Consider the following 23,642-nt stretch of genomic DNA (forward strand, 5'->3'; position numbering starts at 1 on the left):
CAGACCACCTGGATCATATATCTCGTGGGCTGGGAGGCCTGCCACCTGCCTCAGGCCTGCAGACCCCTCAGAAAGGCAACAGACCCCCTGCCCGAGAAACACTCTGCTTTCCTACCCACTTCCAGGTGAATGGAAGGTGCCAGCTGCTTTGCCCTGCCCATCAGCTGGATCCCCAAATCCACTCTCATCCGGCCTGACTTGTTACCCACCTTGGCACAGTCATAACCCTGGGTTTCTCTGCAGCCTGTGGCCAAGGTGTGCTGGAGCCTTCCATCCCTGCTGGCTCCCTCTTCCTGGGTTGGGCTCAAGGGCAGAGTCCCTCCCTCTCCCCTACACCATGCTCAGAGCTAATGACACACTGTCAAAGCGGCTACAGTTGTGTTGTCTTTGCCGCTGGGGGATGCTGTCTTTCTTTCAGGTAACATAACAATCCTGTGAGCCCATCATTTCAAATAAACACAGCTGACCTTCTATTATTGTATCGGGATCAGGCTGGCCGGAACACCAGGGCCCCTGACTCCCTGCAGCACATGCCGCCGACAGGCTGGCTCTGTCTGCACTGCTGCCGGCCTGCCTGCGTCCCCTACCCAGCCTTGGCCTCACCCCTACCCCAGCCACTCACATTCAAGGCTGCACCCTGCCCCCGGCCTCTCTCTGGCCTGGGAACCAGAGGTCAGCACCTAGCAAGGCCCTCCCGTGGCCTTTTGGAGCCAGGTTGGTTGACTTGGAGTCTGGCTAGTCTTTCTCTCCACTCCCTCAAGCCCCCTGCCCGGCAGGGGTGGACGGCCAGGGTGGCCACACTGCGTGTGTTGGGGGCACAAGGCAGCTCATGACAGGGGGATGGACACCTAAAGATGCCTGTCATCCCCGTCCCCACTGCCCGGGGCTGAGAGCGGCGAGGGCGATCCACAAAATGAGGGGTGTCCCAGCTCAGTGGGGCTCCTGCACCTTCACTGCCCCCCGCCCCTCCTCAGCCCCGCCCCCAGGAGTGGCTCTCAGTGTTAGGGCACACATCTGAGGGCCCTCAGTAGGACTACAGCAGGCTTTGGGCTCCGTATCCTGGGGTGCAGCAAGGGAACGGAGGAACTGGATCGGGGGTGGGGAAGAGCAGGACATCAGCCCTGAAATCCCCACCCCACTTGGAGGGACTTCCTTGACTCATAGAGAGGCAAAACAAAGACTTGACTCTTGCAGTGATAGTCAGCTTCCAACTATCTCCCAGCACGCAGGTCTGGGTCATCTGAAACAATGACTAACCCAAAAGTCCCTGTGATTTGGCCAGGGCAGGCAGCCAACCAGCTAGCCGGCCAGACAGACAGACACACAGAAATGCCAGGTAGAGAGCCAGACCCAGACTCACACAAGTTGCACAGCCTTATGTTGAAGGCCACTTGCAGAGGAGCACACAGCCAGGCACTCGGAGTTCCAGATGCACGCATGCTGGGGGCTCCCAGGCCCAGCCAGCATGGGGCTAGATACACAGAGACACACAGCTCTGCCCAAACACACACGCTGATCACCAGGCACAACCCTGGGGGCCGGCTGCCCTCAGGGCACTGCCCTCATCATGGCGCTGCTCTGTCTGCTGAGTGCAGAGGGTCTGTGTGCGCCTGGCCCCAAGCTCTGTAGGGAAGAGGAGGCTAAGTTGGGGGCTGTGCCCCAGGGATGGATCAGTTTTCGAGGTTCACTTACCCGGTGTGGGTACTCGCCACACTGACCCTGCGGAAGAGAGGGAAGGAGAGGAGGTGTTAGATACTTGTTGGGAGGTGGACCCTTGGGGGCAACCTCAGGACCGGGGGACACACCAGGCACACGCACACACACCACCCGCCTCCAGGCTCTGTCTGACTCCCTCCCTCATGCCTGCTTGGCAGTGGGGAAGAAACCCCCAGGGCCTGTCTGAATGTGGCCCCACGGAGCCAAGGGCAGGACTCTGCCACCATACATCATGTACCATGACGGCGGAGTCAGGGGTCCTGCTCCATGCCTGCCTGGGGGTATCTTCCGGAAAGGTCCATCCTTTGGGTGGGCCCTAAACAGGAGTTCCTGGATGGGAATAGTGGACACCGAGGTAAGGGCAATGGAGCCCTCGGACATGCCTTCTTTGAGCTGGGGTGCCAGGTCCCTGCACCATTCATTTGGGGGCAAGCCCAGCAGAGGCCCCATCAGAAACTCAAGGAGACAGAGCACATAGGAGGCCAGGAAGAGGGCCAAGCCAGTAGTTTACAAAACGGACCCCTTGAAATCCTAAAGGCTCGTAGGAGGCAGTCAGGAAATACTATGGGGGTGGCAGGTGGGATGCATAGAGAAAGAGGCTGAGAAGGCCCAGGCTCCAGGCTGTCCCCTTCCCTCAAGAAAAGAGCCCCCACCCAGGGCAGCCCCTCTTCTCTCTCATATACTGAGTGCCACAGTGGGTTCCCTGCTTCTGTTGATAAAAAATGAAGTTTGAAAATAACCCTTCTACCTGTTGGAAGACTGCTTCTTGAGATGAAAATTCTAGAAAACCTCCATCGGCTTACCTTTTCTCCCTTTTGTCCTTGAGGTCCCTACAAAGAGATGGAAATGGGAGAGTTAGAAACCGAGGCTCAGGACTCAGGGCCCGAAGCCTCTCTGCTGGAGAGCCCTGGGGTGAGGTACCAACCGGCTGTCCGCAGGGACCTGCCAGACCCTGAGGGAAGGGAACACGCACAGGTGAGTGGAACAAAGAAGACGGGCAGAATCAGACATGCAGGGCTGCATGGGATTGTGCAAGAAAGTTTTTGGAAGGCCTGAGTCCCGAAGGCCGGGCTTAGCCACCCATGCCTAGTCTTCCTGTGCCCGAGACATTCCAGCTGTTGTGGCCCAGCTTCTTCATCCCCCCGTGGACATGACTAGGTATGCCCTGCTCCCCACACTTGACTACGATGAAGAACAGGTGTCATCTTTCATTTACCCCTGCACCCGCCAGCATCCTGTGGGCCGGCCACGGAGGAGGCTGCATGGACGTGCGGGACAGGGCTCTGCTACTGCCAGATGCCCTGCACTCTCAGGCCATCTCCTCTCGGAACTGAAAGCACATTCTAACTCCTACCCTCCGCAGCCTCAGCATCAAACCCACTGAGCCAGAAGGGCTTCTGGGGACACGGGGGCTGGGGCAGCATTCCAGACGTCGGGAACTTTGGAGGAAATTTTGGCCAAAGAGATGAAGCAGGGATTTCATCTCTGTGTTCTGGGTTCCTTGGAGGAACATAAGGGCCTCAGAGCTCCCCTCCAGGGGGTCTGGTCAAAAGCTCGCAGAGCTGAGAGAGGAGCCTGGGTTCAGCGTGGACCCCAGTTCTCTGAGAGGGATGCAGCGTCTGGCTGGCTCTCTCAGGGGCCTGAACTGAGGCCGGGGCTAAGGAGGCCTCATACTTGGCCAGTGTGGAGCAGAGAGGGAGAGGGAAGGCGCCCCTTGTTTTGAGGACCCCCTTGGGGGCAGGCTTTAGGACATGCTGAGCTCACACCCACCCTGGCCTGAGAGGAAGGCACTGGCATCTCTCCTTCTCCCGGATGAGGTGATGGAGACGAGGCCCTGTGGCTCAGTGAGCAGTGGCAGCACTGGGACTGTGAAGGTCTAGCTGTGTCCACTCTGCCATGCGCTCTGAACTGAGCTGGACCCCGGGGGGCAGGGCTTCTGAACTTGGCTGGAGTCACAGGCAGTGCCCCAGCCCCTGGGGCTCTGAGGTCCCTTCCAGCCACCATCCTGAGGTCCTGTGAGGGCTAGGCCAGTCTCTGTAGGGCTTGGAGACCTCAGGATCCCCATGGACAGATCCATCTGGGTGGGTGAAAGGCCTCCTTTTGTCCCTGACTTGCTAACTGGGCCAGTTACCAAACTGGGAGATTCCCAGGAGGTTGTGGGAAGGGATAAGCAGTCTTTGGGACAAACCATGTGGCACTCCAGCTGATGCGGTTGACCAAGTGTTTAGTATCAAATTCAATAGACTATGATGCATCTGGCAGGGGACTGAACTGCAGGGGACCAGGCCCCTTCTCTGGGGACAGAGAGAGGAGTATGATGAGAGAGGGAGGTCCAGGGACCCAGCAAAATAACCCGAAGGTTTGGGACTGCAAAGACATGGAGGATTGAGTCTGGATATCCCAAATGGTGGCCCATAGGACAATCATGGTCCCCGGGGATATTCTGCTGAGCCCACACACTTTTATTTCAATTAACTGCCAATGCTGAAGAGCATGGAGAGTACAACAAAAATCTGAATTTAGAGTTTCTTTTAAGTATTTCAAGATCCAGCAACACCTGGCACCAATGAGCTCTTGAGGCTGCCCCTTTAGGACAGGTCAGGGTCAGGGCAGTGTGCCACCCATGGTGTTTCCTCTGGGCCAGGCACTGTTTGAAACGCTTGATGTGAATTAACTCCTCCCACCTTACGACAGCCCTGTGAGTGGTGGGACAAGACATGAATTTGGAGTCCTGGTTCTCCTTTACACCACTGGTGGGACCCTGATCCTGTCTACACCTTACGTCAGGTTCTCGGGGCTACTGGGAGGTGGGTGGGGCAGAGGTGACCCCCTTTTGATAGGTGAGGGCGCAGATTAAGCAGGTGAGGATAAGCCCCAGCCCTCAAGTTGGACGCCCGACAGATGGTAAACCATCCGGGAAGGGAGGAGAGTGGGAGATGGACAGCTGATAAGCAGGGCAAGATAATTACACTAGACAGCATGTGGAATTAATAGCTCGGGGTCCCTGTGCCAAGCCAAACAGGAGCCTAATGGCTCTGTGGCCTGTTGGATTTTGATGGATGACCGTGAGGCAGACAGGGGATCTATCACACTGATGTGCGTTTGTGGTAGAAGGGGTGGTCTCACCCTTCCCCCCACCCCTCAAATTTGTTCTGACTCCAGAACAAACGGTGAAGATTCATGGGTGGGTAACTGGGGTGGGGCAGAGGGATGGCAGGAGGAGAAGCCCCTTAGAAGGGTCCTTTTCTTTCTAACCAAAGGGCCCTGGCAGCAAAAGGAGGCATAGTGGAGGGTAAGATCCTACCATGTGGGTCTCAATCCCATTCTGTTACTTACGAGCTGTGAAGCCTTGAGTACTATACTCAACCACTCTGAGCCTCTATCTCCCCCTCTGTAGAGTGGAGGATGATAAGTTGTTATTATAAGGATTATGGAGCAGTGCCCGGCTGATGACTATCATTATTACTTCTGGGGTTGCATGGACTGTGTTAAGGCTCTGCAGAAGGTGGGAAGGGGCAGGAGGAAGGTGGGGACAGTAGTGTGTTTCCCCAGGTCAGCTCTCTGCCTGGCTGGGGCAGGAGTGTCTGGAGCCCTGGGCAGCCCGGAGCAGGGAACACTAGAAAGTCAGGCTCAGGGTTTTCCTGGTGGCTCAGTGGTAAAGAATCTGCCTGCCCATGCAGGAGACACGGGTTTGATCCCTGATCCTGGAGGATCTCACGTGCTGCAGAGCAACTAAGCCCATGTGCTACAACTATTAAGCCTGTGCTCTAAAGCCCAGGAGCTGCAACTACTGAGCTTATGTGTAGCAACTGCAGAAGCCTGTGAGCCCTAGAGCCCACAGTTGGCAACAAGAGAAGCCACCGCACTGAGAAGCCCTCACACTGCAACTAGAGAGTAGTCCCAGCTCACCACAACTAGAGAAAAGCCTGTTCAGCAACAAAGACTTAGGCACAGCCAAAAATAAATAAATAAAATTATTTTTTAAAAAAGAAAATGAGGCTCAGGACGTAGTGCTGGATGGACACCCGTTGCTCCCAGTGTGAGTGCTGAGTATGAGTGATGGTTTGGGGACACTAGCTGCCAGTTCTGTGTGACACTGGCCAAGCAAGGATGCTCTCTGGACCTCTGTTTCCTCATTCTTCAGGTGGAGAAGCCCCCTGTCCACCTCTCCTCCTTGTGCCGAGTAAGTGGGATGCGTGGCACCCAGCTCGGGAGTGACCCTGGGGCAGACACTTCCTTGGCTGGGTAGGGTTTGTTAGCTCAGGAGGGCCAGTCCGACCCCCCTGCCCTTGAGAGAAGGTTTAGGGTTAGGGTGAGCTGGTCTTACCATCTCCCCCTTTGGTCCCGGCCGGCCCTGGAAGGAGAAGAACAAGTGAGTTGTTTGCAATCAGGACTCCCTCCCCCATAGCTGCCCCTCTCCTGAACATCTGTGTCTGCGGCCATGTCAAAAGGGTTGAAATGAACAGAGAGGTGCTCTGGACGGGCAGCAGCCTCCCCATGGACTTGGGCAGGTGTGGGGGCTCAACCAGGATGGGAGACCCTGAGGAGAACACAGGAGGTGCCCTGGGGTGCTGGGGTGGGGGTTCGGGGGGCGAGGGTGTGAGCCAGAGCCCAGGGTCCTTTAGAACAGCAGGTCGAGCTCTCCAGCCCTCTTCTCTCCACGCCTCACTCCCTTCCAGCTCCTTCAGGAGGCCCAGAATCAGCAAATTCTAGGATGGCTGTTGCTCCAGTTGCTGAGGGCACAGCTTGGCCATGGACTTGTGCCCACAGGGGTTGGGGCAACTCATTCTAATGGCCCCTCCTCCCCTTCTCATTGGCAATGACTTTACACCCCAAGAACATTCATTTTTATCTAAAGCACTTTCTAAGGAGTCAGGGTCTTGCAGAAGGACTGAAAGACCCCAGGTAAGTGATCTGGACTAAGCAAGGGGGAGGAGCCCACAGTGTGAAAGGGGCCACTCACCGGTTTGCCGTCGAGCCCAATGGGACCCTGAAAGATAAACAGGCCAGATGTGAAGACTGAGCATCACAGGCATTCTGGCAGACAGGCAGCCTGGGGGTGGTTAAGGACACAGGTTCTGGACTCTAACAAGGTAGGGTTCATGTCTCTGCTTCACCACTGGCTGTTATGAGACCATGGGTAAGCCTTGGCTTCCCATTCTAAAATGGGGAATAAAATAATCTCCCACATGGGGTTTTTGTGAGGTGAATGAAATGCCACCTGCCCCATGCCTGGCACCTGATGGGTGGCAGTCACCTTGGTACCAAAGTCCTTCTCACCCCAGAGGAGAGTGGACGGCATGCTCCTGGATAGCACGGCCAGCCAGCCCCGAGGCCGGCGGGAAAGGCCTGCCTCCTATCCTGCTCTCAGAATCTGTCTTAGGCCTTAGGAGGGGCTCCCCGGACATCCAGATGGCCAGCTGACTGCCCCACACCCCAGGCGGATTAACCCTCAGAGCCAGGTTGGAGGTGGCTTCCCTGAGATGCATCATCTTCCCCAGAGTTCATAGGCCGGCTGGGCTTCCTAGCCCGTGACCTCGCAGCCTGTCTGGTCTGCCACATCTCTAGTTCCATGCTGATGTCCCTGTCCTTTCCTGCACTGTGAGCCGAGCACCAGGCTACTCTCCTTGGCAGCTCTCCGTGAAAGCCAGCAGGAGGGGGCCCTTGCTCATGGGGGTTTAGAAGCACACAGGCAGCTTGAGAGCCAGCCCCGCCTGAAGTTTATCACCCAGCCAGGACCAGGGGTACTCACCAGTCCTCTCCACTTACCGGAAATCCTGGAAAACCTCGGGTGCCTGGCTGACCCTGAAAAGAGTGGGAGAGGAGTGAGGATGGGCGAGGAGGTGAGGAAGCCAAACCTTAGTCCCTGGTTCACCTGGGCTCCCAGAGGGTCTGTGGTTTCCCTCCCATTCCGCTGTGATCGTCCCTGGGAGACACAGCCTGGGAGGCAGGATGCGGAAAGATGGACATGGACCATCATAGGAAATCTCCTCCAGGGACTGGGGGTGGGGAAGGGGAAAGCAGGTGGTCAGCCTCCTTCGAGTCTTTCTGGGAAGTAGGTCCCTAAGCTCCTTACTGCCCACCTGGATGCTCTGAACCCCTACGTGGGAACAGGAGGGGGAGCAAGGACATTGGGGACTCAGCCTACAGCACACTGAACTCCTTGACTGTGATTGTCCAAATCCTCTTCATTTACACAGTTAGTGCTCATGGCCACCTATCTAAGGATGGTTTGGATATCAGAACTGACCTTTGGAATGTGTTTTCAGGCCAGATGAGGTCAGATTGTCCACTGTCCAGTGTCCCTTCACCCTGGCTAATGGGGCTCTCCTGGTTGGACAATCTCTGGATTCCCTCCCCCCATTTTTGTGGGATGCAGAGCCATCATGCCCATTTTCCCTGGGGTGCAGAGTACACAGATAGGTATTCAGGTTGGAAATTTGAGGCAGGTTCATTGGCCACAGTCCAGTGGTTTATGGTCCAGATTCAGGACAAAGGACAATAGTAGAGGTGAGAAGAAGCCTGAGGCTGTGCAGATCCAGGGCTGGGGTGGGGTGACCAGGAGGTCCAAGGCGATAGCGAGTTGAGAAACCTGGATTCCATCACTCCCCATCTGAAAAACTAGCCAGGGTTCTCTTTTGCTCACATATCTTTCAAGGTCAGCCTCAATCTCACCCAGATACACCATTTTAGCTCCTTTCCTGCTCACCTTCCCACCTACTCTCCGCCTGGGTGCCCTAGCTGATGTACCTGTCGCTGGACACACCTGTCGCTGGACACACCACATCTTTCACATGACTAGCTCTAAGCTTGGAGTCTCTCCTTGGCTGAGATGGCCTCAGTCTCTTCCCAATTCTGGGGTTTTGAGTCAGGCAGACTGAGTTCTAATCCTGTTTCCTCCACCACCGAGGGCTGTGTGACTTGGAACAAGCCGCTTATCTTCCCCATGCCTCAGTTTCCTCATCTATAGAATGGCTATATAGAATAGCTATATAAATAGCTTTTATAGAGTTTCCTCATCTATAGAAAGCTATATAAACTCACAGGGTCATTCAACTGTAACTTAGAGCCTATTGAGATGGTAGCTGCCATCATCACAGTAAACTGAGCTGAAATTTGTTAAACTGAACTGAACCTAGGGGCACTAGAACACAGTAAAGTTGCTTTTGATTTGATATGTCTCAGGGTCATTGGAGGTTTGTCCTTGCCAAGCAGTAGTTTCAAATCAGACCCTATATCTAGAGGAGGATTTCTCTGGGTCCATCTGCTGTAAACATGAAACCTCTCCGGGTTGCTTGGGTCCTCCTTGAAGCTGTGGACTTGAGTGCCCAGAGGCCTCTGCTCAGGGGACATGCTCAAGGGACAAGGCTGTGTGGGACCAGGTCCCTGAGGGCAGAGTCCATGCACTGGCCAGGCGGGTAGCACACTGGAGCATGCTGCAGGCCTGGGATGGGCTTGTGGAAAGCATCCAAAAGGGCAAGAGGGTGGAGATACCACTCATGTAGCAGAAGGGCCCAGGCTTCTCTCCTCTCAAGGATAAGTGATGCTAAGAATAGCACAAAGGAGAAAACCCGGAAACCTCCCAGTGTAAACTTTCAGTTATGCTGAACACTGAGAGGCCCGAAGAAAAGGTCAGGAGGAAAGGATTCCAAGAAACATCTTCAGTCCCGCTCCGGATAATATTTATATGGTGGGGATAATCACATGGTTTGCTAATTACAGAGCCGTCCCTGGTAGCAGGGTGCGTCTCTCCAACCCAGAGCCAAGCCTGGGGCTAACCAAGGCTTTTTCAGGAGATCTTGGGAAGGATGTTGTCATTGACCAACTGGAAACTGGGACTCCACTTCCTTGAGAGGTTGGGTATTGGTGAGGCACATGCAGAGGCTTGAAACTGGATTTTAATTTCTATCTCTTCACATCTATGCCGAAGGTGGACATTTCTTCCAATGGTTATTGACTGGCTGTGTTTATTTGGGAACTGCCTGTGTGCATTCTTTACCAATAAGTCCTACTGCATTGTTTATCTTTTTCCTACTAATTTGAGTAAAGCTCTTTGACAAGAATACTATCTGAGAGTCATATGTGTTGCAAATACTCTTTCCAATTTGGCATTTGTCTTTTTTATGGTATACTTTCTGCCATATGGAAACTCTACATTTATGTCAACAAATGTATCAATATTTTCCTATGGCTTCTGGGTTTTAGGTCATGTTTTGAAAGACCTTCCTCAGTTCAGAAATATAAATGTTTGCTCATGCTTTGTCTTCTAATTTTATGGCTGCATATTTTATATCTAAATGTTTTGTTCATTTGAAATTTATTCTGATTTCTAAACTGTTTGTAGTTGTCTCAGCATCATTTCCTGAACAATCTATCTTCTTTTTCTATTGGGAACTGAAGTCTTTATCAGGGACCAAATTTCAAGATGCATTTAGCTTTATTTCTGTTCTGTTTGTTGTTTTAATTGCTCTGTTTCTACAATGTGTTTTACTATATAGTAGAAGAACTACACCTCTCCTTCCTATGCCCCTTTCTCTATTTTTCAAAAAGTTTCTGAAATTCTTACAAGATTTTTTCCAAATGAAATTGAAGATTGTTTCACTGAACTCCTAACCGACCTCCCCCCCCAATTCACTAGTATTAGAATCACGTTAAAATTATGGATGATAGATTTATTTGTAGATTAATTTGGTGATTAATATTATGTCCTTCTATACAAGAACAAGGACTTCCCTTGTGGATCAGATAGTAAAGAATCTGCCTGCAATGCTGGAGACCTGGGTTCGATCCCTGGGTCAGGAAAATCCCCTGGAAAAGGAAATGGCAACCCGCTCTAGTATCCTTGCCTGGGAAATCCCATGGACAGAGGAGCCTTGCAGGCTATAGTCCATGGGGTTGCAAAAGAGCTGGACATGACTTAGGGACTAAACAACAACAATATAAGAACAAGGGAAATAAGCTTTACGTTGCTTTCTAAAATCTCTTCCCTTAATTCAAGGCCAGGGAAGAGAGGGAGCCAAGTGGATCCCTATGTCTACTTCTCCCTTCCTTTCTCCTGCCTTTATGTATGTAGGGTAAAGCAACATAGACAAACCAAAGTTTCTGGTTGGAGAGAAACTTCCCTCCTGGCTGACCTCTCAAAGAGGGCCAGTCATGAATCTGTCCAGAGCCTGCCTCATTCCACCTCCCCCACCCCAAGTCAGTGCTGACTACCTTTTCAACAGGATTCTGTGCCAGTAAACACTTAACGCTGGGGAGAGTAGGGAAGAGAGCCCTGCTTTCTGCAGCATTTGCCGATTTCTGGAAATCTGTGATTCTGTAAATACTCTCATCACAGCCCATTTTAAGCCTTCCAGCCAGCCCCGCACCTGCAGTCTCTTTTAAACATGCTCAGTGCTGGAGCAGGAAGGATCAGGGGAGTAAACTGCAAGTCTGGTCATGTCCCCCCTTAGAAGAACATAACCCAAGGGATAAAGTCCCAACTCCTGGAAATCATGTCCTTCACCATCGGGTCCTCGCCTACCTCGACAACCTCCTTCTCACCATCCTTGCTCTTGCTTTGTTCCAGAAGAAACTTTCCCGGGACTTCCCTGGTTGTCCAGTGGTTAAGAATCCACCTTACAATGCGGGAACTTGGTTTCAATCCTTTGTTGGGGAACTAAGATTCCATATGCCATGGAGCAACTAAGCCTACGTGCTGCAACTACTGAGCCCACATGCCCCGATTAGAGTCTGTGTGCTGCAATGAAAGATCCTGTGTGGCGCAACTAAGACTCAACACAGCCAAATAAATACTTTTTTAAAAAGAACTTTGCCCATTTCTCCAGTAGTTTACAGGAATTGCATCTGCCCTCACAGTTCTGCTCCTCCTTGAGCACAGTTTAGTTACCTCTTCCTCCTGGAAGCCCTCCCTGCCAGCCTTCAGCCCAGGTCAGGTGCCTCTCTCCATGTCCCTAATTGTCCCCAGCTAAGTACTGACCATCTGGACTATAATCACTATAGGGTGGTTTCTCTGTGCAAAAGGGTAAGTGGGCTGCAGTCAGGTTTTCATCGTCTACACAGGATCTAGGGTGCAGCAGGTGCCTGACAAATATTAATGGAATGAATAAATGAGGAAACATCCAGCAGGTGTATCAGCTTGGTTGTAGGGTCTCCTTGTGAGTGAGGGCTGGAACTTTAGATAGCTCTTCCTTGCCTCTGAAGAAAAGCTAGGGGCTCTGGAAAGGAACAAGCTCCCTTTGAGATGGTGGGCTTTCCTAGCCTGGCTGATAACCTTTCCAGTGCCTGCGGGACCAGCCAGTGTCTCGGGGTCCCAGCCTCCAGCTCAGCTTAATGGGGCCTGCTGTTCCAGCATCTTGAACCATCCTTTACTAAAGTGCGTGGAGGTCCCCTCTTTGCAAAGACCATTTCTAAAGCTCCAAGAGAGGAAGCAGGTGGCCCCTAGAGCAGCAAGGCTGGTTCTCATTAGCAGCATATATTCGAGGCCCTTCCTGGCTGAGTAGAAAGCCATATGTTCCCCATCATACCTGGTCATAGAGGGTTTGCCCACTTGACCTCTGCTCCTTGACTGCATTAGTCCCTTGGTCTTCTGGGGTCCCTTACTCTCATTAGCTCCAGGGGGCTTGCTGGGAGGAGCTGCAGGAGCTGCCCTGGTGTTCTAGTGAGGACTCAGTGGGGGTGGGCCCAGCAATCTGTGATGGTCACACACACAGGCCAAAGTCAGAGGGCCCTGGGCTTGGTCACGCTTTCTGGTGCCATAAAGCCTCTCTTAACACCAACCCAGCACTCACAGGGAGGGCTTTTTCCTCAAGGTAAATATCCTTTTTAAACAGTTGAACTTAAAACATAAAAGAGGGTGTTAGGGAAATAATGTTGGCATTGGAATGAGGCCGACTGGGCCGAAACCAAGCTCCAGCACTGAGGAGTCAAGTGACCACAGGCCAACTATGCACCTTCCTTTCCCTCTCTGGGAAATGGGCTGGCAGGGCCTGCCTCACAGCTTTCCTGGGGGCTGAAGGAGACCAGCACATACATGGTCTTTCAGTTTAGGACCCATCATGGCTGTCTGAGGAGGCCTTACAGATAGCTGGAAAGAGAAGAGAAGCAAAAAGCAAAGGAGAAAAGGAAAGATATTCCCATCTCAATGCAGAGTTCCAAAGAATAGCAAGGAGAGATAAGAAAGCCTTCCTCAGCGATCAGTGCAAAGAAATAGAGGAAAACAACAAAATGGGAAAGCCTAGAGATCTCTTCAAGAAAATTAGAGATACCAAAGGAACATTTCATGCAAAGATAGGCTCGATAAAGGACAGAAATGATATGGACCTAACAGAAGCAGAAGATATTAAGAAGAGATGGCAAGAATACACAGAAGAACAGTACAAAAAAGATCTTCATGACCCAGATAATCACGATGGCGTGATCACTCACCTAGAGCCAGACATCTTGGAATGTGAAGTCAAGTGGGCCTTGGAAAGCATCACTACGAACAAAGCTAGTGGAGGTGATGGAATTCCAGTTGAGCTATTTCAAATCCTCAAAGGTGATGCTGTGAAAGTGCTGCACTCGATATGCCAGCAAATTTGGAAAACTTAGCAGTGGCCACAGGACTGGAAAAGGTCAGTTTTCGTTCCAATCCCAAAGAAAGGCAATGCCAAAGAATGCTCAAACTACCGCACAATTGCACTCATCTCACATGCTAGTAAAGTAATGCTCAAAATTCTCCAAGCCAGGCTTCAGCAATACGTGAACTGTGAACTTCCAGATGTTCAAGCTGGTTTTAGAAAAGGCAGAGGAACCAGAGATCAAATTGCCAATATCCGCTGGATCATCGAAAAAGCAAGAGAGTTCCAGAAAAACATCTATTTCTGCTTTATTGACTATGCCAAAGCCTTTGACTGTGTGGATCACAATAAACTGTGGAAAATTCTGAAAGAGATGGGAATACCAGACCATCTGACCTGTCTCTTGAGAAACCTGTATGCAGGTCAGGAAGCAACAGTTAGAACTGGACATGGAACAACAGACTGGTTCCAAATAGGAAAAGGAGTACGTCAAGGCTCTATATTGTCACCCTGCTTATTTAACTTATATGTAGAGTACATCATGAGAAACGCTGGGCTGGAAGAAACACAAGCTGGAATCAAGATTGCCGGGAGAAATATCAATAACCTCAGATATGCGGATGACACCACCCTTATGGCAGAGAGTGAAGAAGAACTAAAGAGCCTCTTGATGAAGGTGAAGGAGGAGAGTGAAAAAGTTGGCTTAAAGCTCAATGTTCAGAAAACTAAGATCATGGCATCTGGTCCCATCACTCCATGGGAAATAGATGGGGAAACAGTGGAAACAGTGTCAGACTTTATTTTTTTGGGCTCCAGAATCACTGCTGATGGTGACTGCAGCCATGAAATTAAAAGACGCTTACTCCTTGGAAGGAAGCTTATGGCCAACCTAGACAGCATATTTAAAAGCAGAGACATTACTTTGCCAACAAAAGTCCATCTAGTCAAGGCTATGGTTTTTCCAGTGGTCATGTATGGATGTGAGAGTTGGATGGTGAAGAAAGCTGAGCGCCGCAGAATTGATGCTTTTGAGCTGTGGTGTTGGAGAAGACTCTTGAGAGTCCCTTGGACTGCAAGGAGATCCAATCAATCCATCCTAAAAGAGATCAATCCTGGGTGTTCATTGGAAGGTCTGAGTTTGAAGCTGAAACTCCAATACTTTGGCCACCTCATGCGAAGGGTTGACTCATTGGAAAAGACCCTAATGCTGGGTAGGATTGGGGGCGGGAGGAGAAGGGGACGACAGAGGATGAGATGGTTGGATGGCATCACCGACTCGATGAACATGGGTTTGGGTAGACTCCAGGAGTTGGTGATGGACAGAGAGGCCTGGCGTGCTACAATTCATGGGGTCGCAAAGAGTCAGACACGACTGAGCGACTGAACTGAACTGAACTGAACTGAACTGTTGTCTCCAGGTATCCATGAGAGGGAAGCAGTCACTATTACCAGAAATAGAAAGTACTTCTCACCACTGGAACCAAGTCCAACGTGGTGGTTATATTTATGCACGCTGAGCCAGATGCAGGGCAGAAGGTGTCGGGGGGAGGTGGCTAAAGCAGACCCTGCCCTCTGACCATATTCTCTGGATGTGGGATCTTTTCAACCACCTCTACATAGCCTGCTGAAAGCTGAAGCTAGAAGGGTGTGAGAGGATCAGCCTGATCCACACAAATGGAATGTGGTGTCAGATGGGGAGGCAGGCAGAGATGGTGGCCAAGGGGTAGGGTCTGTATTGTGTTACTCCCCTGTCCTCTTAACAGGTCCACCCCAGGCTTGGTCCTTGTCTTTGGAATCTAGGGCACTGTCTTTCTCTGTGACTTTCCCCTCTCCTGCCTTGCCCTCCAGCTGCATACCACCTTTGTCAGGAATACCCAATATATGAGGGGGCTTATAGTCCATTGTGAGAGCAGCCACATGAGCCCAGAAGCACAGGTGATGGGAACTCTGTGGCCGGGTGGTCTGCTACAGCAGCAGGGGTCAGAGGGCAGACTCTGAGCACACAGCCCAGCTGTGTGTCATATCCTAGCAAGGCCCCACTCATGTGTATGACCTTCAGCAAGTCATTCAACTTCTCTGGGCCTCGATTTTCTCATCTATAAAATGGGTGTGCACATAGTACCTCCCTGTGAGGTTTTCATAAGGGTTAAGTGAGCTGCTATGTGTAAAAGTCTCAGGATACTGCCTGCCATAGAGTAAGTGCAAAGTGTCAGTCTTTAGTACTATTGTGTGGTCTGAGCCGTGGAAACGTTGTTGAGAAGGTCGGTCTGTGCAGCCCAGGAACCTTCAATCCCTGACTCCAGCCCAGGCCCCTGACCAGCCAGCCCTGCCAGCCCCGTTCTATCCTTTGGCTCCCCCTGCTAAAATTCCTGGGCTCTCCCCCTCTGCTCCCAGCTCTCACCATAGCCCCTCTCTGACTGCACAGCCATGAGGGTCCCCTCCCTTGGACAGAGCTTAGCAATTTGCTCTCTGACCCTTCTCCTTAGTCTGTGGGTAGGAGACTCCTGCTTGCCATTGAATGCAGGGGGATAAGTTAGGGGGCTTCATCCACCCACTGGGTGAGGCTCTGGGAGTCTGAGGCTAGGCCTCCGCATGTCTCCCCCACCGCCCATGCATGGTCAGTCAGCAAAAGAGCCCAGCAGAGCGTGGAGATGGCAGCCCGTTGCTATGGGGAAAGCCCTGGGGCCAGGGGTCCTGGGTTCTAATCCTTCTCTATCTGCGGGGCCCTGGCCAAGCCCCTTCCCCTCTCTGTGCCTCAGTTTCCCCTTCTGAGAGGTCCCTTCTGCTCTGACAATTGGAGATTTGATTGAAGCCCCACGGGTCGGACACTCTTTGAGAAAAACAGTCAGTCCTCCTTCCCACAGTCACAGTATCTTCCCACAGCATCACCCGAGCCCCCTTTTTAGTCCCTAAGGAACTGTACTGGAGGAGAAGCCTCTCTCAATTTTCCCAAGCCCCTGGCCACTGGGCAGAGGGTACTGGGACCCAGCACCGAGCACAAAAAAGAGCCTTTGTGGGTGAGTGGTGGGCAGGCTTTGCCAAGACCAGGAGTGGGGTCTTGGGTCAGGCCTCTGGAGTAGCTGCTCCCTGGGCTTCTGGAAACAAGGCTTGTCCCCTGGAAAGCTGGAACACCGGGCCTCCCCACCTCAAGAAGAGCCAGCACTTCCTCCCTCTGCCTGTAAACAGCAGGGCCGCCTCACATCTGTGTCATTTCATGGCTAGAGGTTCGGCTCTCAGGAACCTTCCCAAGAGCGTGTAACTGAGGCAGATTTAGGCTACTTTCTTTAACATCGACAGCAGCACTGAGGCCTGGCTGGGCTGACTGCATCCCATGTGGTGAGCATCACATGCAAAGGCATAGCCAGGACTTGCGTACCCCCCTCCCCACCCAGCCCTTCTCATTAACTCACCCATCCATCCATCCATCCCAAAGAAGGGCAAAAAAACCACTTACAGGGGGACCGCGGGGACCAATGATGGACATGCCAGCATCTCCTGGGGCACCCTGTGGGGGAGAGAAAGAGGGAGGAAGGGGAGAGGGAGGGGAGGGGAGGGGGGAAGAACAAAAAGGAGAAGCTGGCAGGTGGGGAAGGCAGAGAGGGCGAGGGGGGACCCCAAGACCCAGAGACCGTAGGACAAGGGGGCAGAGGATGCGGAGGAAGATGAAGGACTCAGAGGAGAGGAGATGAAAAGAGGATGCATGGAACACTCCAGAAGGATCAAGAAGGGCAGTGGGGAAGCAGGAGGAATGGAGAGAAGAGATATGAGTGAGAGCACATGGTGGGGACCAGAGAAACAGGGCGGTGGGCCCCCAGGCCGGGAAGAGGGGAGAAGAGGGAGGTGCAGGGGGTGGGGGGAGAGAGGGAAGGAGGAGACTCAGCTCAGCCATGGCTGCTCAGGCCCTAGAGGCGTCCCCACAGGGCTCTGCTCAGGATGCTCCCCAGCCTGCCCCCGCCCCAGCCAGATTTCACACCCCCTGAGTCTTCTTCCTCAGTCCCCGGTGCCCACGTGGCTGCACACCCTGTAACTGCCAGACAGCAGCCCGCCCCCGGATGGAGCTGCTGTAAACAGAGGTGGGGACAAGACACACACTTGCTGTGTGGGCCCAGCAGGCCTGAGCCTGGAGGTCAGAGCTCCCTTGGCCTCCTAGTCCTGGTGTGGAGTGACACGGAGGGATTTAAGCCTGCGGCAGAGTTTTCAGCCTGGAGAGGATGGTGGATGCTGGACTGGGGGCTCAAAGTGCCATGTGGTCCAGCTGCCTAGATAAGCTTGTGTGTGTGTGTGTGTGTGTGTGTGTGTGTGCGTGCGTGCGTGTGCGTGTGTGTGTGCTGGAGCTTGGGGAAGTGTGACAGAAGGAGGATGAAGAGTGTATGAACACAGGTGGGGGTGAGAGGTGATGTTCTGGCAGAAGGATCCTGACGGTGCTCGGCTGGAGGACGGCAGGATGCCACTTCCTCCAGGAGTCCAGGAAATGCCCAGGCCTCACCTGCAGGCCTTGCTCTGCCTCATGGAACCTCTCTGAGCCCACATATCTCCTCTGTGAACAGGATGCTGAGAGAAACTCTGCTGCCCTTACAGGGCAAGCGACGGAAATGCATTTGTAAAATGTCATGCCTCACATGCAGGTGAAGCGTGAATTCAAATTAGTAGCTGTTTATTCCATTGCAATTATATAATAATTTTTATACAAGGCAACAAGTGTGATGGGTAGGAGCCAGAATGCTTGGGTTTGAAGCCCAGCTCTGCTCTGTGCTGGCTGATCTTGGGCTACTTAACTTCTCTCTGCCTCAGTTTCCTTACCTGTAATGCAGAGATAATAGCACCTGTCTCATAGAGTAGATGCGAAAATTTCATGAGATAATGGTGTAAAATGCTTAAAAGAATGCCTGGTCTCCAAAGGGGCTAACAAGTGTCTGCTATTTTCCTTATACTGTGATCGTTTCCCCTGTCTTTCTCCTGGGTGGTTTAACCGCCTGTGAAGGTGAGACCCAGTCTTCATTATACTTGGAGGACAGCATAGCACTGTGGTTAGGGACCTGAGTCTGACCTGGAGTCAGGCACCCCGGGAATCCTCTCCAGCTCTGTCACTTAAAAAAGTGTTTTTTAATTTTTAAATTGTTCGGCCATGCCATGAGGCGTGTGGGATCTTAGTTCCCAGACTAGGGATTGAACCTGTGCCCCCTGCAGTGGAAGCACCAAGTTTAACCACTGGACTACCAGGGAAGTCCCCAGCTCTGTCACTTTCTGCTGTGTGACTTTGGGTATGTGACCCTGCCTCTCTGTGCTTCAGTTCCCTCTCATGTAAATGAGACTACCAAGCCTCCCTGGAAGGGCTGCATCACTGTTACCTGGGGATGTTACTGTTACAGAGTAAACCGCTTAAAACAACACATGACACAGTTTGCGCTTAATACGTGGTTGTTGTTGTCATTACTGTTGTCATTTTTATTTTGGAGATGGGGAGACTTGCACAAATACACACTACGGTGTCCAAGTGAGGAAGTGTGGAGCTGGGACCAGGAGTCTGCTTCTAGCCCTCTGGTCATCTCTATTCCTGTGGGACCTCGGGCAAGCCCCACACCCGCTCTGGGCCTCATCTCGAGAGCCAGCTGGTTAGCCAGCTGCTCTATAATCCCTCAGAGCCCACCCAGTTCCAAGACAGGACTGTTTCTTTGGCATCTAGCTTCCTGGGAGACTCCACTCTATCACCCCGGGAGTCTGTCTGGGTGTTTTCCGGGGGACGCTCTTGGGGGGCAGTACAAAGAGAGTGTCTAGGTCTGAGGGGGCAGTGGTGGGCTGCAGGTGGGGGTAGAACCAGCCACATACAACAGCAGCTGGTACTCTCCTCACCTCTGGGAAGGGTGACTGTCTAAGGCCAAAATCAGTGCCAGGAGGCCACGTGCAGCCCCCACGGGCAGCAGAGACCCCTCAGCCAGGGAAGCGGGACCACAGTCAGGGAAGTGGGACCTCAGCCCAAGACTCCTGCCTGATGGGGTGGAGGCTGTTAGGAGACCCAGCCGTGAGAGGCTGCGAGGGCAGAGCAGGCCAGGCTGGCATCCTCCACTGGGGCCTGTGCACCAGGAGGAGGGCTGGAATGGGGGGCTTCCGAAAGCCTCCCCAAGAGTCCAAGGGGTGGAGGCGCTAGTGCGGAGGGGAAAGTGTGGACTCACCTTCTCGCCTGGTTGGCCCTTTCCTCCCTGGGGCGATCACATGCAACATGGGGTGCAGGGAAGAGAGAGGGAGGGAGGGAGAGAAAAAAAGAAAGGATGAGAGAGACACACACACACAAGAATTCGTGTTAATGGCATGACGACCAAACACAAGAAATCACCGTGAAACAAGATACAAAACAAAACACAGATGCTGATGCTTGACAGGTCCTGAGTCCTGCAAGCATAGCTCGTGGACGGCTGTTGTCTCAGCCCACAGGCTGGCCTCAGCCAGATAACTAAGAAGGAAATAGTGGCAGGGGCCTTAAGAGGCCCTCTTGATATCTGTGTGTGTGTGTGTGTGTGTGTGTGTGTGTGTGTGTGTGTGTGTGTGTGTGTGTGTGTGTGTGACAGGCAGAGAGAGACAGAAAGAAGGAGAGCCCACTCAGGTCAGAAACATGTCTGAGGAGCCATGGCCGCAGCAGCCTGGGTCATTTGAGGAGAGAGTGGGCATGGGAGAGACTTTCCCAAGGACTGTGAGGTGAGGTGGAGTCTAGTCCTTTCGAAGGTCTAGCTGAACACCAAGCACGAAACTGCCAAGCTAGACGCGACAGGAGTCGTTAGGGGTGGCCAGGCAAGATGCGAATAGGAACACAGACAGAAGGACACACATCTGGGAGGACAGGGGATGCATCTGGGATGCAGAAGGAAGTAGGTCATGGCCAAGGACCCCTGGACCCACGATGACCAATCCACCCTCATTCATAGCAGCCAGGGCCGCCACCTCTGGTGAATCACGAGAACAACTCAGGCATTTCACACCCACTGGCCACCCCAGTACTTTTCAGGTGGCCCATGCCAGGACGCCTACTGGGCAGCCAAATGGGTCCATTGTCACATTTAAAACAGCACAAGCAGCATAAAACACCAAGGTGGTTTGAAAATAGCTTTGTGTAGAAGGAAATGGGGAGCCCTCCTGTCGCTCTCTCTCCTGCTCACCCCTCACTGTGGTCAGAACAAGGCTTGGATGGACACTTCCTGGGGAGACATATCCATAGGGCCCAAGAAGGAGGGCATGAGGGGGCAGGCCTGGAGGGGCTGCTTTGCACTCCGCAGGCTTCCCTGCTGGCTGGCGGCTACACGCAGGGTAGAGACTCCTGAAGCTTACCTGTCAGGAGCAAGGACTTGGGTGTCTTGGGTACCAGATCCAACCCCACCCCAATCCTGGGTAAACTGAGTCTCAACGTGCTCATAGACAAACAGGATCTCAGAGGGCTGCGATGGAGAATGAACCTGGCCTAGGCTTTCCCAAAGTGAGCCCCTGAGAAAGGCTGGCTGAGTGTCATCCCCCTACTCTACAAGGACACACTGACAGCCTGGGGGACTCAGGGTTTGGACTTAGAGAGCTGAAGCCTAGAGAAAGGGTCAGGCAGGGACGCCACAGTGCTGTGATCTGGGAAGTGGCGGGAGAACCGCACAGTGGGGAGGCCCAGGGCTCCCAGTCTCCCTGTCTTGACAGTTTTTGGGTGGTCCAAGGGAGCTCAAAGCTCTGCGACATGGAACCCTTGTCCTGAACCTCTGAAATGTCCCAGAGCCTAGGCTTAGAACTGTGGCTTCACCCTAAGGATCAGACCCTCCTTAGAGCTGTGATGCCCATGGAGGGGACTTGGGAGGTGAGAGGCAGGATCCCATTATTAGGGTCAAGAGCACAGATCTAGAGTCAGGCTGCCTGGATTAAAGTCACTGATAAGCCACTTCCTGGACCTGTGACCTTGGGACAGACACTTAACATTGGAGCTTGTTTTCTCATCTGAATGATGTGGGTGGACATCGTGCCTGCCTCGTGTAGTTCTTGGGAGGACCGAATGAGCTGATGCGTGGAAGACCCTGAGCACAAGAGGCAGCACTTTTAAGTGTTAGCTGTGATCTGGTGCCTCTGCACACTAGACTCACACCAGGCCAGCCCATGCACACAGGATGCCTTACCCAGGCCTAAGGCCAACCCAGACCAAAGGGTGACGTAAACAAGGCAAAGCATGTGAGTGACATGGAAAGATAGCATTTGGTTGGTCAGGGGGCACTGGAAACCAGGGTGGAGGTTGAGGCTGGCAGCTGGTGGGGAGTTAGAGGTCAGACGGGGAGAGTAGCTCGGGCCATGTCCTAGACTTGGGGGGGTGGGGAGGCCGCTGTGTGGTCATCATTGCCTTAGGCAGCCACCAGGTGCTGCTGCCTTTCCGAGCACCAGGAAAAACCCTTGTGCTGGGCCCTCAAAGCCTAGCGCTAACCTTCCCATTTGTGACACAAGCTCCCTGTCAAATCTGTTTCACCATCTTATTTTTTCAGCAGGAAACGAAGGTTTTAACCCCCACTTCCCTGGGGAGGATTGGAGGTACTGCCTGGAAGGAAGCCTTGTCTTCATTACTAGCCCCTGTCTAGGGAAGATGCCTCCAGACACTGGCTACACTGTAGTTTCTGTAGGGTACTTTCCGTTTGCGTTTCCTGCCATCTTTCACGGCTCTTGCTGGAGGATGGTTGCAGGAACAGCTATAAATCTGAGGGTGAGCTGCCAGTCTCTGGGGGTTAGGGAGTAGAGTGGATGGGAGTCCTCAGTGGTGATTGGCAAAGAGCCTTTATTTGTGCCATTTTTGGATTTTTCCTTTGCCATGGCAGTTCTCTGGAGAGTTAAAGCCATTTTGTAAGATCTGAAAGATTGGAATAAACCATTCCCCTCCTCCTTGAGTGCCCTTTCTACAGTTGCCTTGGGTGGGGAGAAGCGAGAAGTCCGACTGCCTCCTGGGGGTGGGGTGGTCTGCAGGCCAGGACAGCACAGGGAAGCAAGCAACAGCTGCCCGAGCAGGCAGAGATGCTCCAACTCACCACACGTCCAGGCATCCCAATGGCACCTTTGTCCCCCTGATGAAGGAGGCAGAAACAATTAGAGGTGGCCGGAGCCAGGCCAGCATGTGAGGGGCCCCATGGCTAGCTACACACCCAAGACCTGGTTTGCCTGGGCGCTTGGGACGATTCCCAGGCATTGTGGGTGAACATGTCCCTTGAGCACCACGGACTGTTTGGCCGCATCCTTGTCACGCTCAGCTTCAAGGCAGGGAGAGTGAATGGCAGGTCCCATCTGACATAGGGGTGAATCACTACCCTTGCTCTGTCTCTGCCAGAGCTGGGGAACAGCGCCCATGGTCCCCAGCTCCTCCCCAAGCCCTGTGTCTGCAAAGACTACCAACAGAGTCTTGCCCCTCCTCGCCACCAACCCAGCACCAGCAGTGCGCCATGTGGCTTCAGCTGCATCACGAGTTTCAGCTGCTCAGAGGGAACTGCTTTGTTTTGCAGCCAGGGGTTATATCTCCTCATTCTGGAAATCTGCTTATTAAGTTGTACTCCTCCCTCTTTTGGTAGAGAATATTTTTTTGCAATCATATATGTGCAGACTCATAAAATCTGGGGTAGGGCTTGGGGTTTGCTGGGAGCCTGAAAGGATGGAAAGCCACAGGAGCTGAAAATCAGACAGTGTTTGTCCCGGTAGGAAAGAGCTGGGTTTGTGGGTTCATCTGAAGGGTGGGCATTTCTGGAGTGATTCTGTGTCTGCTGACGCCACTTAGGCAAAATGCCCTGAGGGATAATTAGCATCCTAAGATGTACATGGACACACCAGGGAGTAGCAACCAGCTCTGATTTAGGCTCCTGTTACATGTACACTGTCAAGACTGAAGGTGTCTTCAGTAAAGTGTTCAGACTTTGGGAAAGAGTGGCAGGGTTGCAGCGAGGGTTATGAGCATGGATCATAACCATGATCCATGAGCTCCCTGAAGCTCCCTGAGCGTCTGGGTCTCTCTCCTGGGGCTGCTGAGAGGATGCCAAGAGACAATGGCTCTGGGAATCTAACTCTGGGTGCCTGTCACCTGGTGAGTGCTATGTAAACTGCGTCTATGGGTACTGAGCCCAGCAAGTTTCCGGGGAAGCGATTGTTATAAACATGTATGTCTATGGGTACTGAGCCCAGCAAGTTTCCGGGGAAGCGATTGTTATAAACATGTATGTACTTCGCAATTTTGCATTTCACAACAAGGGACCAGCATCAGCAGATCTTTCTGTGGGTCACTCCCAGGTCCCTTCATGAGGAGGCCTGAGCAGGGCTGTGACCCTTCCCACTGAGGACGCCAGGCCCACTGGCCGTCGGTTGTGACATCCCAGTGGCCCACTT

At 52.8% G+C, this 23,642-nt stretch overlaps 1 protein-coding gene across 16 annotated transcripts in view; it reads right to left on the minus strand.

Annotated features, from left to right (window-relative positions):
- The window catches only part of COL13A1 (collagen type XIII alpha 1 chain), a 154,151-nt gene that overhangs the window by 60,090 nt on the left and 70,419 nt on the right, over positions 1-23,642 (minus strand). For 3 of the 16 annotated variants that reach the window (XM_081568226.1, XM_081568234.1, XM_081568268.1), the window contains exons 4-10: positions 22,304-22,339; positions 16,732-16,853; positions 7,486-7,521; positions 6,680-6,706; positions 6,044-6,070; positions 2,520-2,546; positions 1,693-1,719 (exon numbers count right to left, since the gene is read on the minus strand). In XM_081568226.1, coding sequence (XP_081424352.1) covers positions 1,693-1,719; positions 2,520-2,546; positions 6,044-6,070; positions 6,680-6,706; positions 7,486-7,521; positions 16,732-16,853; positions 22,304-22,339 — 302 coding nt within the window. Of the gene's footprint in view, positions 1-1,692; positions 1,720-2,519; positions 2,547-2,641; positions 2,669-6,043; positions 6,071-6,679; positions 6,707-7,468; positions 7,522-16,731; positions 17,231-19,447; positions 19,475-22,303; positions 22,340-23,642 lie in introns of those variants that run through there. The other 13 variants (XM_081568263.1, XM_081568275.1, XM_081568303.1 and 10 more) reach the window with 11 other exon arrangements.

This window comes from Giraffa tippelskirchi, chromosome 2, assembly GCF_054371585.1.
Source record: "Giraffa tippelskirchi isolate mGirTip1 chromosome 2, T2T-mGirTip1v1.2.pri, whole genome shotgun sequence".
Classification (NCBI taxonomy): Eukaryota; Metazoa; Chordata; class Mammalia; order Artiodactyla; family Giraffidae; genus Giraffa; species Giraffa tippelskirchi.